Source organism: Littorina saxatilis, linkage group LG1 (assembly GCF_037325665.1).
Source record: "Littorina saxatilis isolate snail1 linkage group LG1, US_GU_Lsax_2.0, whole genome shotgun sequence".
Classification (NCBI taxonomy): Eukaryota; Metazoa; Mollusca; class Gastropoda; order Littorinimorpha; family Littorinidae; genus Littorina; species Littorina saxatilis.
Window position 1 is genome coordinate 2,870,899 of NC_090245.1, and position 18,382 is coordinate 2,889,280.

At 42.6% G+C, this 18,382-nt stretch overlaps 1 protein-coding gene across 1 annotated transcript; it reads left to right on the forward strand.

The window, feature by feature from the left end:
- Positions 1 to 2,827: 2,827 nt before the first annotated feature.
- LOC138969188 (G-protein coupled receptor GRL101-like) lies at positions 2,828 to 17,641 on the forward strand. Its single transcript, XM_070342283.1, has 6 exons — positions 2,828 to 2,997; positions 3,673 to 3,717; positions 6,298 to 6,731; positions 8,614 to 8,861; positions 13,152 to 13,671; positions 14,998 to 17,641. Exons 1-6 carry the CDS (start codon positions 2,985 to 2,987, stop codon positions 17,365 to 17,367), a joined length of 3,630 nt encoding a protein of 1,209 aa, XP_070198384.1. The 5' UTR covers positions 2,828 to 2,984; the 3' UTR covers positions 17,368 to 17,641.
- Positions 17,642 to 18,382: the final 741 nt, after the last annotated feature.

An 18,382-nucleotide genomic window follows, 5' to 3' on the forward strand; every position in this document is an offset into this window, starting at 1 on the left:
GCTGCAGTTGATATGCAATGAATCTAAAACTACACCTCTCCAAATTTCACGATGACAAAGACCCTCCTCCTTACCCTCATCCAGCACTAAGATCAAACAGATCCCGAGAATTGACGTTGTAACGGTTTTCCGTTAACATTTTGTAAACGTCTGTAACGCCATAGAAACAAATATCAACGTTTTACACTTTGCAATGAATGGTGCCATTACATGTGAGCCAAGTTTTAGAGACTTTTAACACACGAATATCCTTAAAACAACTTTCATACGTTTTTGGTTTATGAACAAGTCTTACTTTACAGCTGAAGTGCGTCCGAGTCCAGACAAGAGGCAACAACGAGAAACAATAGACCTGGGGGTGCCATATAACCGTCATCTCCGTTACCGGCTTTTTTCAGGCAAAAGAGAAACAATTAATGTTCCATCTTGTGATATATGGTGTTCGCTCACAAGAGCATACTACGACAAAATCATTAACAGAGCCGTCAGGTGTCTTCTGGCTCTGTCGTCAGGCAAAGTGCGAGCGCCCGTCATCTCCGGTACCGTCATCTCCGGTACCGTCATCTCTGTGCCTGCGCGATTATCTCTGTTGAAACTGTCAACAGAAGCAATATCGATCGAAACACAGACAAACACACACACACACACACAGACAAACACACACACACACACACACACACACACCAACTGGATACACTGGCAAATTCTCATATCATCATTTGGCCCTCAATAGCACTATTTTACATCTTTCGATAAAAGCATTTTCGGACCGCCTAGCCTGCTTTGTGCGTTTTGCCTTCGACTTTGTAATGTCCCATCAGAATTTGGTTGAGGGGGACAAATGTCCCATTGTCTTTTCTTCCAGGTTAAACCCTGAAGAAGAAGTTCATTTCTTGGGACTTTACCCTTGCAGGTAAGCGAACTTAAACAGTAGTGTGTGCGCAGAGGAAACCAATTTCGATCGATCCGTCATATTGTCGACAGTGTAAACTAAAATGACATTGTTGGCTTAAGCGAAGCTTCGGTAAGGCATCAATCCAGGACTGCAACCTCACAGTTTTAAAAGGAAGCCTAACAATCTGTAATTGTTTATTCTTATACTTATAGTAAAAAAAAAACGTAATAAAAAAATATACATTGAAAATCGAAAGCATTTCCAAGAAGGGAAATAATCATTTACACATCTCACTTTCAAAGTTCCTTGGAAAAAAGTTCCAAAAGATGCATACACACGCTGTAAATTCATTTTTTCAGAGAAAGTAAATCGTCGCGGTCAATGACATGAGGTTGACACGGTCGATGACCGGCTGAAAAAGTAACTGGGCGCGGTACTAACCGGTCAATCCATGGGTACGTGTACGAATAGCAAAACTGTGAACAACCATGCAAGGACACTGGCAGCCAAAAGACGTACTGCAAAGATACAAGACTACTCCTCAAATCCCTTTTTTCAAGTTACAATCATTGTTCAAGCTCACATATTTGCTTAATCACGTTGAGAAGTCACACTCGAAGTGAAATGAAAACACTGTTCGTCACCATAAATCGTGTTAAACGAAGCAAACACTTCGTTCACGACTTCGGGAAAACAATCGCATATATACACACTAAATAATAAAGGGGTTATCGGGTCTGGGATTGACACGAAAGAAGAGACACTCGCCGTGCGCATTCCGGCGACGCGGGCTTCAACCGGATATGCGGGGTGAATAAGTTAGTTGCACAAGTTTGGTCATTTAGGAACCTGCACTAACAAGATGGCGCGAGCTTGCACTGATTCAAAGTTAGCTTTGGCAACGAAGGTTCGATGACGTCATCCAATAGTCACATCACAGAAGGAATTGTACACAGGCTGAACGTAGCCCATTTTAGCTCGACTTATTAGACAGAGAGGCTTGAGGAGAATGATAGTAACAAAGTTTTTAACAGAGTGCAGACCTCAATGATCGTGAGAACGCACAATTTATTGTTTTCTGATGGTTATAACCGGAAGTAGCTTTCGATAATGGGGCAGACAACTCCCGGGATCCCGTAAACCCTTCAAGGCTTACTTCCCTTCTTTGTTGACATTAGTTTCATGGCTGACGAACAGATGTTACTTACGTTCACATGCAGCTATCGAAGCACGTTCACCAAACCAAATTATAAGACATACACGTAAGATATCTGGTGCTCTTCTGTCATCTGCTCTTCATACTTCATTATTTTGCACGTAAAGCAAACCCTAAATATTACATAAACGAAAAGTAACAGCTGTTCCGAAGTTCGTCAGCCATGAAACTAATGGCAACAAAGAAGGGAAGTAAGACTTGAAGAGTTTACGGGAGTTGTCTGCCCCATTATCGAAAGCTACTTCCGGTTATAACCATCAGAAAACAATAAATTGTGCGTTCTCACGATCATTGAGGTCTGCACTCTGTTAAAAACTTTGTTATTATCATTCTCTTCAAGACTCTCTGTCTAATAAGTCGAGCTAAAATGGGCTACGTTCAGCCTGTGTACATTTCCTTCTGTGATGTGACTATTGGATGACGTCATCGAACCTTCGTTGCCTAAGCTAACTTTGAATGCAAGCTCGCTCCATCTTGTTAGCGTAGGTTCCTAAAATAATGAAGTTTGGGCTGGTGAGGATTAGCTCTGTCTGTTCAAGACTCAAGGTCTTCGCGACCAAGACTTTCTCTTCCTAAATAAACGTAACAGCAATGACGTCAAAACGCGCTTTCATCATGTTTCTACGTCAACACAATTAGGTTAGCATGGCACGTCTCCATACACGAATTCTTTTGGTCCGAATCTTCTTTTTTTTTCTTGGTATAAGCCTATCGCTGAGTGTGGAGCAGGATGGTTGTCAAACATTCACAAGGATCCACCAAGTGTACCCAGACAGCTGTGATCTACCAGAGGCGCCAGTGAGGCACGGGAATGAACCACTGCCATCAAACGCAACAAAATTGAACAGATTTCTACATGCCTCTCAGGGTGGTATGAATATGACAGGTCTGTTTCAGACAATTATTCGTGCGGGGGGGGGGGGGGGGGGGGCTATTTCCATGCTTCTGAAGAAGTTAGCTATGTTTCGAGGCGGTTTTCGGCCACACATACAAAAAGTTTGATCCTATACAAGTCAAGACAAGATAGGTGAACAAAATTGCATGTTTTGGATACAACTTACAAGTATTTGATTGTGCTTTCCACTAACATGCAAAACCTTGTTTACTTTCAGCTGTTCTAATGTTTTTCTATTTTAATGCGGGAACCTTGCTTTTGTGAATGTGATGTTGGGGGTCAGCCTGTGTTGTCTGTTCTACTATATTACTCTACCTCATGTAAAATTAATCTGTTCGCTGCATATGCCATATGATATGGTAGGGAATTGAGTAGCCTTTCTAGACATTCAAAAGGTTTTACAATAAACGGCCTTAGTACAAAGATCTGCACTCAAACGCATTTGCTTAGTTTTTTTTATGACGACTGAGTAGTAAATGAATATATATATGTGTGTGTGTCCAAGGTACTGGTATGTCTGTCTTCTGTCTATCTGGTCGGCGATCTGAGTTTATCAATGCGTGTGCTTGCTTAAATTAATTGTAGCCTTCTTAAAATTAATGTGTTCATTTGAGCATGTTATTATTTTAACCTGCAAAGAGATTTAATATGTTACCGCTGTTGCAGATCCCACGTCGTTTTTCCAAGTTAATTGCAGTTGGGGCATTAAAGGTAAGAACCGCAACTGCTGCTGCTTCTACTACGACTACTAAGTCTTCTACTGGGTATTAATCTTAGGGCGGGGATGTAGTTCAGTCGATAGCCAGCTAAGCTTGCTTTCTAACCATTTCGTCGCTATCGGCGAGAGTTCGAACAGCAAAAGTCTCAGGGTTCTCAGGACACTGAATTATACCAATTATTGCTGCTACTATTACTTCTACGCTGGCGTACATTTGCTAGTCATGTAAACATTTGAAAAACAAGTTACGAAGCCTTCAAGGCTCACGTATAAAATCCGACAAACAGTAACACACAGTCACTCCGACACTCTCTCACACACACACACACACACACACACACACACACACACACACACACACACACACACACACACACACACACACACACACACACATACACACAGTTAAAGCCCAACTCCGCCTTACAGGAGTTTCAGAGAACGATGACATCTTTCTCAAAAACAGCAATACTAACCTTATGAAACACACTCTTGATAGCATTTACCAACATTAAATGACGCAGATCACTCAAATGGCTATTGATGGGGACAAGAGTGATTGGACAGTATTTGTTACAGTGGCTGTGATTATATGACAAAAAGTATGGGCCTGAGAACTGAGCCTTGAGGGACCTCGAACTCGAGCTTCACAGGCTTGGGTGTTATGCCGTTTACTGTTACAGATAGGTTTCTGTCAGACAGGTGGGACAAAAACCAGCTAAGGGCCTTCCCTGTAAATCCAAAATCATGTTCAAGACGATGAACAAGAATGTCATGATATCCAGTATCATAAGCCGACGATAGGTCGAGCAGGGTCAGGATGGGCACTGGTTTTCTGATCAGACAAAATCAGAAGGTTAATGTACACTAACGCAGTTTAGGTACTACAGTGGTCGCCGGTTAATATGACCACTTTGGGACCGGGATAAAATGGTCATAATAAGCGGCTGGTCATATTAACCGATGTTAGAGAAAACGTCAACAGCCAACTGGTCCAAATTGGGGTTTGTCATCCAGGCATTCTTGGAAGCCTGGTAATCAACAGGAAGAGATGTTGGTTCAACGTGTTTGAAGCAGCGCGGTTTTTTCGACTTTCCAATAACCATCATCTTTTTCTTCTCCCCAACCATGTTGCAACACACCAGCGCAGTTATTCTGTCTTTGGCCGTTTTAAACCCCCTGGCCGATTTCTTTTCACTGTTCGAGACGTATGCGAACTTTCCAACGAGAAAACCATCCATCGGTTGGTTTGAATTCAGTGTGTCTGAGAGCCGTTGCCAATTCTTCTGCTTTTGTACACAACAATGGTTTATTTCATTATTTTGCATACGGATATGGCTAATGAGTGGATAATCTGTTACGACACGAAACCCGTTTTAAATCCGGGAAGGGAGGCTACTCCAGCGTACTTTCAAAAGTATCCTACAGCCTTAATTCCTGAACCGAATCATTCAGCAGAGCCTCTTTGTTAACCGCCATAAAACATAAAGTACCGTAATGTGCAATTTTGTAAGCGTAACATTGACTTTTCAGAGGTTCCCTGAAATGCGACAACTCAGCTAAGATTTCATGCCGACGAATGACGAACACAGTACGTAAACAGAGCAAACACATTGCTTGAAACTTTTGTTGCATTATGGCCTTGTTTGCAGCCACTTAAAAGTCATATACGACAAGAATGTATTGCATAATTGATAAAAGAACTTACCAGCGAACTTTCGTCAAGGAAGCGGCTGCTCGCCGCTAGAAATTCTGGGTGGTTGAGCACTTTGAAAACTTCCGGTTTACATTATGTTCCAAAAAAGGATATCCTACTATGCTAAATTACTACAATGAATTTTCAAACGGCTACCCTGGCTCCGTCCTCTCTGATCGGAAGGGGGTGTTTTTTTGAAAATGTTAGTGACTAGACTCAGCATTTTAGCTGTCAAATGTCAATTTCTGTGAGAAAATGTAGACGAGGACCTTTAACATGTCAATATATTTTATTGTTGAAAATAGAATATGTCATTTCTTAGAATAAGTTTCGATATTTTAATTTCAAATTTCTGTTTGTCGCTGTTATTTTTAGGTTCAGGGGCGGATCAGTTCATTTTATGGGGTGGGTTTCCAAAAGTATATTGTGAAGATATGGGTGTGAAGGCGCGAAGCGCCTAGCCGACGGCGCGAAGCGCATAGCTTGCTAGGGGGGTCCGGGGGCATGCCCCCCCGGAAAATTTTGAAAAAAAGGATGCAAAATGGTGCAATCTGGTGCATTCTGAGGATGATCATTACCAGTTTCAGGCAGCAGATTTTGTCACTGATTAATACCCCAAAAATTAAAACTCAATGTAAAATAAAGAAATGCACCATAACATTTTTTTTTTTTGGCTGGGGGGGGGGGGGAGTCCGGAAACCCCAGAACCCCCCCCCCCCTCATCCGCCCCTGAGGTTGATAAACAAAAAGGGTCCCGGCCTGACCGCTTATAATATTTAGCAGGTCACTTAGTCCTAGAATCAACCCTGATTGGTCAAATAGTCATATGGTGCGCTAAAATGATACTAATCTCACGTAATCGTTTAATAACCTGCAGGCTACGTACAGACGTACAACTGGGGACAAGGTGGACCTGTCTACACATCTAATGACGCAGCTCAAGTCGCATTGCTGCACGTGCCAGCGGACCACGTGATCATGGTCAGTCTCGTCAGCCAGGACTTATGCTTTAACTTGGTACAAGACTGCTTCGACTTTTTAGGGATTTTGAAGAAGACACAGTGCGACTCTGAATTTACTAGATTTCAGTCCACTTCTCTTTTTGAGAATAGCGTATATTTTGTTTATACACGTCATGGGAAGAAGTACAGGACGGGGTTCAGGCTGTTGTACTCGTACCACCAAGCCCCGGAGTACCCCCGCAAGGAGGCTGGTGGAGACCTGTGGAACTGCTCCGTGCCCTACTACTCCGCCTTCCAACAGCACTTTGCCTGCTCCTTTCGCACCTTCTGCAGCGACGGGCGAGACAAGGTAAGCCCATCAAGTTGACGGCTGCACACGTTTTACCAGGAATCGTTCTCAAGTCTTTCCTTGAACTTACAGAAAAATGCACTTGAAAAACAACAGTTTGTCACTTTTAGAAGGGGTAGATTCCAGCCTTGAGGACTATGCGATTAATAGTGTTCAGCAGATTTCGTCTCCAGGGGGGCCGGCCTTGAGCTTTGGAACTTTTAGCCATTTCAGCCATTTCCAGAGTGTCATTGCCAACAGACATGTCGCAAGTCTTGTCGACCTTGTCCAATATCAAGGTCACAGTAGGGTCAAGAGTAAATACCCTCTTATTTCGGTTTTTGTGGAAAAGGAAAGACGTCAATTAAAAAAGCCTTTGAAAAGGTTAAAAGATCCGTGTTGAAAAGTCCATATGAAAAAGGAGGCATTAAAATGGTTGATTTAACATTCATTCAGTCGTCCATTTTGTGTGAATGGGCGTCGAAATTACAAACGTCCTCAGTGGAAGATAGATAGATATTTGTACCATTTTTCTGGTTTTCAAAGTTTGGAGAAGATTTTGTATGTTTTAAATTTAGAGTGAATTGGAAAAGGATAAAGGGAGTTGAAATGATAAAATCGTTGTTTTGGAAAGAAGTTTTAAAAGTTTGGATTCAGAATGATAAGGATATGATGTGTAAGGATTTGTATTCTGAATGTATTTGGAATAACAATAAGGTTATGCATCAGAAATGTGTTCTATTTTGTAAGACATGGGCACAACACGGTATAACCTACGTAGCTGACTTTATGGTCGGTAACGACTGCTTGACACTCCAGCAAGTAGGGGAGATTATTGGTTTTTTTCCCTCACTATTTATGCAATATAAAGTTGTGCACAATGCAGTGAAAACGTTTGTTAAACAAACCTTAGGTCGCGTGACTGTTTCTGAAAAATCAGAATTTTCGCAATTTTTGTGTGGGTTCTTTCGAGCCGCCAGTATTTACAGTATTTATTAAGTCTGGAGTATAAGAATCCATGTTGTCTTCATTTTTGGCTGCACAAATTTGATGTTGAAATTACCCCCTGGCATTGGCCAATTGTTCAGAAAGTTCCCCTGAGACCATATTGAGAGAATTACATTGGAAAATTGTGCATAATATTTACCCCACTAATATAATTCTGTTTAAAATGGGAATCGTTGAAAATGTTTATTGTACATATTGTTATAATGAGACAGATTATATAGAACATATCTTTTTTTCTGCCAGAAGATTCGTGGTATTTGGTTGAACGTGGTTTGTAGAGTAAATAGAACATTTGGCGTATGTAAGTTTGACAGCAAAGATAGTGTTGCTAGGATTCCCACCAGATGAAAATGTTTCCACTGAAGTGGTATGTTAGATATATATCATTTGTTTATTGTCGCTAAAATGTGTATTGGTAAATATCGATATGGTGCGCCAATTGATATCATTTGTATGTTTGATTTTGAATTAAGATTAAAAAATATTTTATGATTACTTGATGTGATTGAAATAAGACCAATGAAGAAGAATGCCTAACAAACAAACAAAAAAACAAAGGCAAAACAACTCAGGGTTGAACTTGAAGCAGCCTGCATGCAACTGAGGCCCCCAAAAAAAAGAAAGAAAAAAAGAAAAGAAACAACAACAAAAAAGAAGAATAAAAAGGGTCAAGTTTTGATTAAAAAGTAGGAAATTGAATGTTCCAATATATATTTAATGTGTGCTTTTAATGAAAGGCTGGAGTGAAAGGAATTTGTGGGAGTACGTATATATGTTATGCCAGACAATTTGTTTTTGAGTCTTGTACGGTATGTCGAAGTTGAGTCGTATGAGCATGGACTCTTTTTGTTCAAAAGGTGTGCTTTGTGCTTGAGTCAGCCAATGTATGCCACAGATAGACTGCCCCACGGAAGAGCTGTGTGGACCCAACATAAGGCGTCTGGGAGGTAACTGCTACCGATTCTTCCAACCGGACGCCACCATATCTTGGGACGCTGCCAACGAAACATGCAGTAACTATAAAGGACTCCTGGCCGGGCTCAGTTCCACCCAAGAACTTCATTTTTCCGGAGACTTTCTTCTGAAAAAAAACAACGCTGTCTTCGCTGGTCTGAGTTTGGCTACTCCAAAGGAACCTGAAATGTACGTTGTTATGGTTTTTTTTTTAGTGATACACAGGTTTTTGTCTGAGTTAAAATACTTGTATCAGAGGCCGATGTCATAGGCAAGCAACACAGCCGGTCAACTGCAGTTTCATGAAACAGATTTAAATCGGACGTTATTGTGACCACTGCGAGTCCATGGAACTGGCTCCGGAGGATGATTTGTATTGACTCATCCCAGCAATCATTAGAGTCTTAGTACTTAGCATAATTAGACATTGTTTCCACTCGTAAAATGCAAGCTTCGTCCTTTTCACAGTACGATTTTGTGACTCACCTGAGTACTCCGTGAGTCTTAGTACTGATAAGCAGTATCCGGCCGGCCGGCGATAGACAAAACATTTAACGTTGACGTTATCTCGAATGATTTTCAAGCTAGCGCTTGGAAACTTTGCACACTTCTAAGGTTTGATGATCTCCCTGCGTTTCCCTCATTTGATCGACCCTCGTCAAATGTTGGGGTCACAGCGGGGTCATGTTCGATGATTAAAAACAACTTAACGTTGACGTTATCTCGGATGTTTTCGAAGCTAGACCTTTGAAACTGTGCACACTTCTAGGGTTTGATAATCTCCCAACTTGACCCCAGTTTGATTGACCCACGTCAAATGTTGGGGTCGCAGCGGGGTCATGTTCATTATAAAAAAACCTTAACGTTGATGTTATCTCAGGCGCTTTTTTGAAGCTAGAGTTTAAAAAAGGTTTGATGATCTGCCGACATGACCGTAGTTTTGTTGACCCTCGTCACATTTTGGAGTCAGAGCGGGGTCATGATCATAAAACCTGTAAGTTGATTTTTTTTCCAGATATTTTTGAAGCACACATTTGAAGGTGTTGATAATCAGCAGACATGACCAAAGTTTGGCTCGTCAAATATCAGAGTTTACAGCATGAAACTGTTTGCTGGAGATGATCTCCACTAAAAATAGCAGACATCAGCATCTGGTACGACACAGCAAGACATGTACAAAACATGTAATACGTACTCTCTAAATCTACAAGATAATGAATGAAACGTGAGGATGGTTGTTTTAGACTCTCTTACACAAGAATCAACCCTGAATAATTTAATAAAAGAAAAAGAAAGATCATACAATTTTTGAGCTGGAAAAATCCGATCTCAATCAGTTCTTTATTAATGCTGTCTATCTTTTTAATTTGGGACAACATCCATTGGGGAAATGATCTACTTTTAATTAGGAACACATCTATTGGGGGAATGATCTACTTTTGATTTGGGACACATCCATTGGGGGAATGATCTACTTTTGATTTGGGACACATCCATACGTCTACTCGTCTCTCTCTCTCTCTCACTCTTTCTCTCTCTCTCTCTCTCTCTCTCTCTCTCTCTCTCTCTCTCTCTCTCTCTCTTCCTCTCTTGTATTCTCTCTCTCTCTCTATCCCTCTCTCCCTCCCTCTCTCCCTCTCTCCCTCCCTATCTCTTACTCGCTAACGGCCATAAATATTATATATGTATTCTTAAACGGATTTTTGTTTTGATGTACAATTTTCATTCAATTTTCCTTTCATGTTTGCTTGCTCTTCATTTAAACTGTACAATAGCCGCCATTTATATGTAATTTTCTAACTGTAAACACCACTATAAGCATTATGCTTGTTGTTGTTTACTCAATATGCGTTTTTTGTAAATAATGCACAAATGAATAAAACAGTTTAAACCAAAATCTATTGGGGGAATGATCTACTTTTGATTTGGGACACATCCATTGGGGGAATGATCTACTTTTGATTTGGAACACATCTATTGGGGGAATGATCTACTTTTGATTTGGGACACATCCATTGGGGAAATGATCTACTTTTGATTTGGAACACATCCGTTGGGGAAATGATCTACTTTTGATTTGGGACACATCCATTGGGGGAATGATCTACTTTTAATTTGGGACACATCCATTGGGGGAATGATCTACTTTTGATTTGGGACACATCCATTGGGGGAATGATCTACTTTTGATTTGGGACACATCCATTGGGGGAATGATCTACTTTTGATTTGGAACACATCTATTGGGGAAATGATCTACTTTTGATTTGGGACACATCCATTGGGGAAATGATCTACTTTTAATTTGGAACACATCTATTGGGGGAATGATCTACTTTTAATTTGGGACACATCCATTGGGGGAATGATCTACTTTTGATTTGGAACACATCTATTGGGGAAATGATCTACTTTTGATTTGGGACACATCCATTGGGGAAATGATCTACTTTTGATTTGGGACACATCCATTGGGGGAATGATCTACTTTTGATTTGGGACACATCCGTTGGGGAAATGATCTACTTTTGATTTGGGACACATCCATTGGGGAAATGATCTACTTTTGATTTGGGACACATCCATTGGGGAAATGATCTACTTTTGATTTGGGACACATCCATTGGGGGAATGATCTACTTTTCATTTGGAACACATCCATTGGGGGAATGATCTACTTTTAATGTGGAACACATCTATTGGGGGAATGATCTACTTTTGATTTGGGACACATCCATTGGGGGAATGATCTACTTTTCATTTGGAACACATCCATTGGGGGAATGACCTACTTTTAATGTGGAACACATCCATTGGGGGAATGACCTACTTTTAATGTGGAACACATCCATTGGGGGAATGACCTACTTTTAATGTGGGACACATCCATTGGGGGAATGATCTACTTTTGATTTGGGACACATCCATTGGGGGAATGATCTACTTTTAATTTGGAACACATCTATTGGGGGAATGATCTACTTTTAATTAGGAACACATCTATTGGGGGAATGATCTACTTTTGATTTGGGACACATCCATTGGGGGAATGATCTACTTTTGATTTGGGACACATCCATTGGGGGAATGATCTACTTTTGATTTGGGACACATCCATTGGGGGAATGATCTACTTTTAATTTGGGACACATCCATTGGGGAAATGATCTACTTTTGATTTGGGACACATCCATTGGGGGAATGATCTACTTTTCATTTGGAACACATCCATTGGGGGAATGACCTACTTTTAATGTGGAACACATCCATTGGGGAAATGATCTACTTTTGATTTGGGACACATCCATTGGGGAAATGATCTACTTTTAATTTGGAACACATCCATTGGGGGAATGATCTACTTTTAATGTGGAACACATCCATTGGGGGAATGACCTACTTTTAATGTGGAACACATCCATTGGGGGAATGACCTACTTTTAATGTGGAACACATCCATTGGGGGAATGATCTACTTTTCATTTGGAACACATCCATTGGGGGAATGACCTACTTTTAATGTGGAACACATCCATTGGGGGAATGACCTACTTTTAATGTGGAACACATCCATTGGGGGAATGATCTACTTTTGATTTGGGACACATCCAATTGGGGAATAATCTACTTTTGATTTGGGACACATCCATTGGGGGAATGATCTACTTTTAATTTGGGACACATCCGTTGGGGGAATGATCTACTTTTAATTTGGAACACATCCATTGGGGGAATGACCTACTTTTAATGTGGGACACATCCATTGGGGGAATGACCTACTTTTAATGTGGAACACATCCATTGGGGAAATGATCTACTTTTAATTAGGAACACATCTATTGGGGGAATGATCTACTTTTGATTTGGGACACATCCATTGGGGGAATGATCTACTTTTGATTTGGGACACATCCATTGGGGGAATGATCTACTTTTGATTTGGGACACATCCAATTGGGGAATAATCTACTTTTGATTTGGGACACATCCATTGGGGGAATGATCTACTTTTAATTTGGGACACATCCGTTGGGGGAATGATCTACTTTTAATTTGGAACACATCTATTGGGGGAATGATCTACTTTTAATTTGGGACACATCCATTGGGGGAATGATCTACTCTTAATTCTACTTAATGTTCTCAGGGGTAAACTCCAGTCTTAACTATTTCCTTCAGGACTAAGGTGCACGAACCGAAAGTGGGTGCCACCCAAACGGGAGAAAACAAATAGAGGGGTCTGATTCGCTGAAATCACAACAAATATCAATGTCAACCAATCCAACACCGCAGCGTTACTAGACTGGTAACCTTCTGGCACGCCTCGGCTCTGATAATTAACCTTGGAAGAAACTTACAGTGTATTTGTTCGTGCACAGTAAAAATTTGCACCAATACCAGTCACTAGTTTGAAGCCTATCCATCTCCTTGTGACTATAGTTTCATACGCATTTCAACGAGTTTGCCCATCTGTTGCAGGTACCAGACGGCATGGCTGTGGTCGGACCAAACCTTGGCTGTTCGTTTCGATATAACTGTCGGCTACTTTTTCCCTCCTTTGTGTGCGGCGTTACGGAAAGCCAACGACTCGCTAAAAACAGTGAGTTGTGGCAAGCCGCGAAACGCAGGCTTCCTGTGCCTGATAACACCCAAGTCGTCCACATCCAAGGGAAACAACCTCGACAAGCCAGGGATTACTCTGCCCAAGCACTCTGCATGGACGATGAAGGGCATGGCAAACTGTTCTGACTGGCACATCACGCACAAATTCCTGGCCTGCGATGTCCCAAGCAATTGCTCGGCTGATAACCCCCAAAAGGTCCAGGCTTGCGCTGACAACTTTACCCCGTCCATGCCGTATTTCACGTGCAGAAATGGAGTGGAATTAATACCGTACACACTCGTGTGTGATCACCGTTCGGACTGCTGTGACAAGAGCGATGAAGACTTCTGCGTCTACCCTGATTGCACGCAATCAGTATGTGCAGATCGTAAGCAGGTAAACGGTTATTGAGAGTCAAACAGTAAACTACATATATTCAAAGACCACTTTCTTCTCGCCTTTAAGTGTTGTTGTTGTTGTTGTTCTTCTTCTTCTTCTTCTTCTTCTGGCCTTCAAGTGTTGGTTGTTGTTGTTGTTGTTGTTGTTGTTGTTGTTGTTGTTTATTTGGTTTTTATATTTAGTCAAGTTTTGACTAAATATTTTAACGTAGAGGGGGGAATCGAGACGAGGGTCGTGGTGTATGTGCGTGTGTGTGTCTGTGTGTGTGTGTGTGTAGAGCGATTCAGACTAAACTACTGGACCGATCTTTATGAAATTTGACATGAGAGTTCCTGGGTATGAAATCCCCGAACGTTTTTTTCATTTTTTTGATAAATGTCTTTGATGACGTCATATCCGGCTTTCCGTGAAAGTTGAGGCGGCACTGTCACGCCCTCATTTTACAACCAAATTGGTTGAAATTTTGGTCAAGTAATCTTCGACGAAGCCCGGACTTCGGTATTGCATTTCAGCTTGGTGGCTTAAAAATTAATTAATGACTTTGGTCATTAAAAATCTGAAAATTGTAAAAAAAATAAAAATTTATAAAACGATCCAAATTTACGTTCATCTTATCCTCCATCATTTTCTGATTCCAAAAACATATAAATATGTTATATTTGGATTAAAAACAAGCTCTGAAAATTAAATATATAAAAATTATTATCAAAATTAAATTGTCGAAATCAATTTAAAAACACTTTCATCTTATTCCTTGTCGGTTCCTGATTCCAAAAACATATAGATATGATATGTTTGGATTAAAAACACGCTCAGAAAGTTAAAACAAAGAGAGGTACAGAAAAGCGTACTATCCTTCTTAGCGCAACTACTACCCCGCTCTTCTTGTCAATTTCACTGCCTTTGCCATGAGCGGTGGACTGACGATGCTACGAGTATTCGGTCTTGCTGAAAAATGGCATTGCGTTCAGTTTCATTCTGTGAGTTCGACAGCTACTTGACTAAATGTTGTATTTTCGCCTTACGCGACTTGTTTGAAGATGAATTTCCTTTCAAAATTGCCTGCAACCCTTTCACTCCCCGTCTCTCTCTCTGTCTCTCTCTGTGTCTCTCTCTGTGTCTCTGTCTCTCTCTCTGTCTCTCTCTCTCTGTCTCTGTCTCTCTCTCTCTGTCTCTCTGTATCTCTCTCTCTCTGTCTCTCTCTCTGTCTCTGTCTCTCTCTCTACCCCCCCCCCCCCCCCAATACGGTTGATTGGTCTACATTAGTTTACATGTTTGCGAAGTGGGGTGTTTTAATGGTTTGCTCGTCTCTGTTGTGTGCAGTGCATTCCACAAAAACAACTCTGTGACAAAGTCTATCAATGCATAGACAAGAGTGATGAGAGTAAGTGTCGGCAGTTCCTTTTACCCAGCGACTTCACGCCCAACCAGCTCAGCCCGCCGGCTCGTGTCGACTTCACAGGCCTTGGCAACTTCATCGTCACTGCTCTTGACCATGCGGCGTGCGGAGAGACCCACTTCCTGTGCCCGCAGCCCAATGGCGGTTACTGTCTTCCTGTCTACGTGCGCTGCAACGGAGTCAACGACTGCCCGGGGCGGGAGGATGAGGAGGGTTGTGAGAACTACTCGTGTCCAGACTTCTATCGCTGTCGCGCTTCACAGATCTGCCTTCACCAAACACACCTGTGTGACGGCGTGTTCCAGTGCCCGCAGCATGATGATGAACTGTTGTGTGGCTCGTTGTCCTGCCCTAAGAACTGTACCTGCTATGGGCTGGCCTTTATCTGTTCAGAACAGTTCAATGATTTGGGAGATCAAGACCTACGTTATCTAGACGTTAAAAACACAGAAACTAGGCTAAGTTCATTTGTATACCATACAATGTTGATTCACCTCGGTCTCGAGAACTGTAACATCACACAAATTGGTGAAATGAATTGTCCTAACTTACATAGTCTTGATCTCAGCTACAACAAGCTTAAGAGCTTGTCAGGAGAAATGTTAAGGCAGCTGCCCAACCTACGCCGGATTTACTTGGCGCATAATCCTATCGTGTCAATCCGTTCTCTATACAATACAATTTTTTCTTTCCCTAAAGTTGATGTCCTCAATCTGTCCGGTATCCCAATGCTGACGCTCAGCCACAATTTCTCTCAAACATTTCCCAAGGTGGAGATTCTGAACCTGTCTAGTTCGGGCCTAGACACAGTGTCACAGACGGGGTTCCGTCTTTTGGAAAGGCTGCGTGTCCTTGACCTCCAAGGATGCCCCATGAACACCTTTTCCCCTGGGCTTTTTGACGGGCTGACGCGGCTCCGAACGATCCATGCTGACAACTACAAACTGTGCTGTCCGAGGGTTCGGCCACCGAGTGTCGGGAGCATAGACTGTCATGCTCCGAAGGACGAAGTGTCGTCCTGTGACGACCTATTACGAGATGAGACGTACCGCTTTTTTCTCGCTTTGTACGCTGTCCTAGCTTTGTTTGGGAATGCTGGAAGCTTCATATACCGCGTTTTCATTGACAAGCAGGCCAATGCAATGGGCTACGATATCTTCGTCACACATCTGTGTGGTGCTGATTTTCTTATGGGCGTGTATCTCGCAATCATCGGTATAGCCGACAGAACGTATCAGGGCAACTACCTTTGGAACGACATCAAGTGGAAACACAGTGCTGCATGCAAGGCGGCTGGCTTCCTCTCCCTTCTATCCAGTGAAGTGTCGGCCCTACTCATATGTGTCATCACTCTGGAACGCTTTCTTGTGCTCCGTTTTCCTTTCGAGTTCTTCCACTTAGGTCGGTGGAAGGCCAACGTGACCTGCATATGTATCTGGGTCGTTGGCATTCTGCTGGCCGCCGTCCCGCTCTCCCCGGCTGCGTCACACTGGGAATTCTACAGCCAGACTGGTATCTGTATCCCTCTGCCCATCACCAGGAAACAGTTCGGAGGTTCCGATTATGCGTTTGGTGTTATGATTGTTTTCAACTTTGTGCTGTTTATTTTCATTGCAGTGGGTCAGCTGCTTATATTTTGGACGCTTCGACCCTCCCTCCCACGAAAACTAGTCTCTTCACACACGGCGGTCAGAGATAGTGCCCTCGCCATCCGACTTCTGGCCGTGGTCATAACAGACTTTTTCTGCTGGTTTCCTATCGGTCTACTGGGAATTCTGGCCCGCAAGGGTGTCTCCATCCGCAGTGAGATCAACGTTGCCATGGCAATCTTTGTCTTGCCTTTCAACTCAGCCCTTAACCCGTTTCTGTACACATTAAACATAATGTGGAATAGACACACACATTCTCCAATCAAACTATCACCCACTACTCATCCGACAAAGCCTTCCATCAAAACTAGGTGCTCGCAAAGTAGTTCTGTTGAAAGGCATCCCAAAACAGAATACCGCAGCTCACATAACGTTTCTCAGGTCACGTTCGAAGGGTCTTCAAGGTCAGCTGCAACTCCGAACAACCAGAACACTGACGACACTGACGATGGTATCTTGGCCCAGAGAACAGACGGGAACTCAATCAAAGAGTTGACGGTGACAGAGATTGCAGAAGAGCAGACGGAGAACAGTTGCACTAAAGAAGAAGCCTTTAAACAAATGTCTTGTTTCTTGAATGGAGGTCTTTTGACTGAAGACGACCTCCTTGAGTTGTACCTTAAGGTGTCCAAAGCTAATCCATGAAACGTATTTTGGGCTGTAACATTCTCCACCCTTGAATTGAGATCAGTATGCACTAACTGAAATGTGATGGTAGTTTTTCCGTGCTGAAGAACGAAATTGTAAGACATATAAATGATTCTTTCTGTTTTGTATTCAGTTATAAATCTCAGTTGAATACACAAAAACCGTTTTAAACAATAATAAATGTCTTCTTCTTCTTTTCTTCTTCAAAATCTAGCCAACAAAATGACTGTGCAGCCCTGAAAGTCCACACAATGGTGCACAGCACACACACTTCTTCTTCTTCTTCTGCGTTCGATGTTGGTGGCCGTGCTAGATCCTCAGACCAGTGGCTGCCAGGAAGTCCGCAGTCTTGCGCAGTTCGTCGGCAGGACCCCAGAGTTTGGCTCCAACACTGGTCTCTTCTTGCCAGAACTTCTGGCGTATTGTCTCTAGATGGGGGCAGTTCTGGAGAATGTGCTCCGGAGTTTGCTCTTCCGAGCCACATTCACAGTGTGCGTCATCCGCAAGGCCCAGTCTCTTGAGGTGTTTCTTCAGTCCACAGTGCCCTGTCCTTAGACGGAAAATGGTGGTTTGGCTTCTCCGGTCTAGTTTGTTGATGGGGTCTTCCTGCGGGTTGTAGTCTCCGTTTCTCTTTTTCCAGTTTTCTTTCTTCTTCCGTTGTAGAAGAGTCTTGGCTTCTTTGTACGAGGTGGAGTTGTGTGGTTGGGGAAGTCTCGCACCTCCTTTTGCCAGCCTGTCCGCTTCTTCATTGCCGGCAATGCCGACATGAGCCGGTATCCACTGGAGCACCACCTTGTTGTGTTGAGACGGGGTGCTGAGGCAGTTGTCGAGTTGCCTGGTGGGGAGGTCAGTGGGGCCAGACAGAAGGGACTGGAGGGCGGACAGGGAGTCAGTGAGGAGGACGATGTTTTGCCGACTGCGGTCTTCCCCTGTTGCGTGCTCTGCTGCAGTGATGAGGGCGTGGAGCTCGGCCCTGTAGTTCGAGCTCAGGTCACCAGCTGGGACGGAGAGG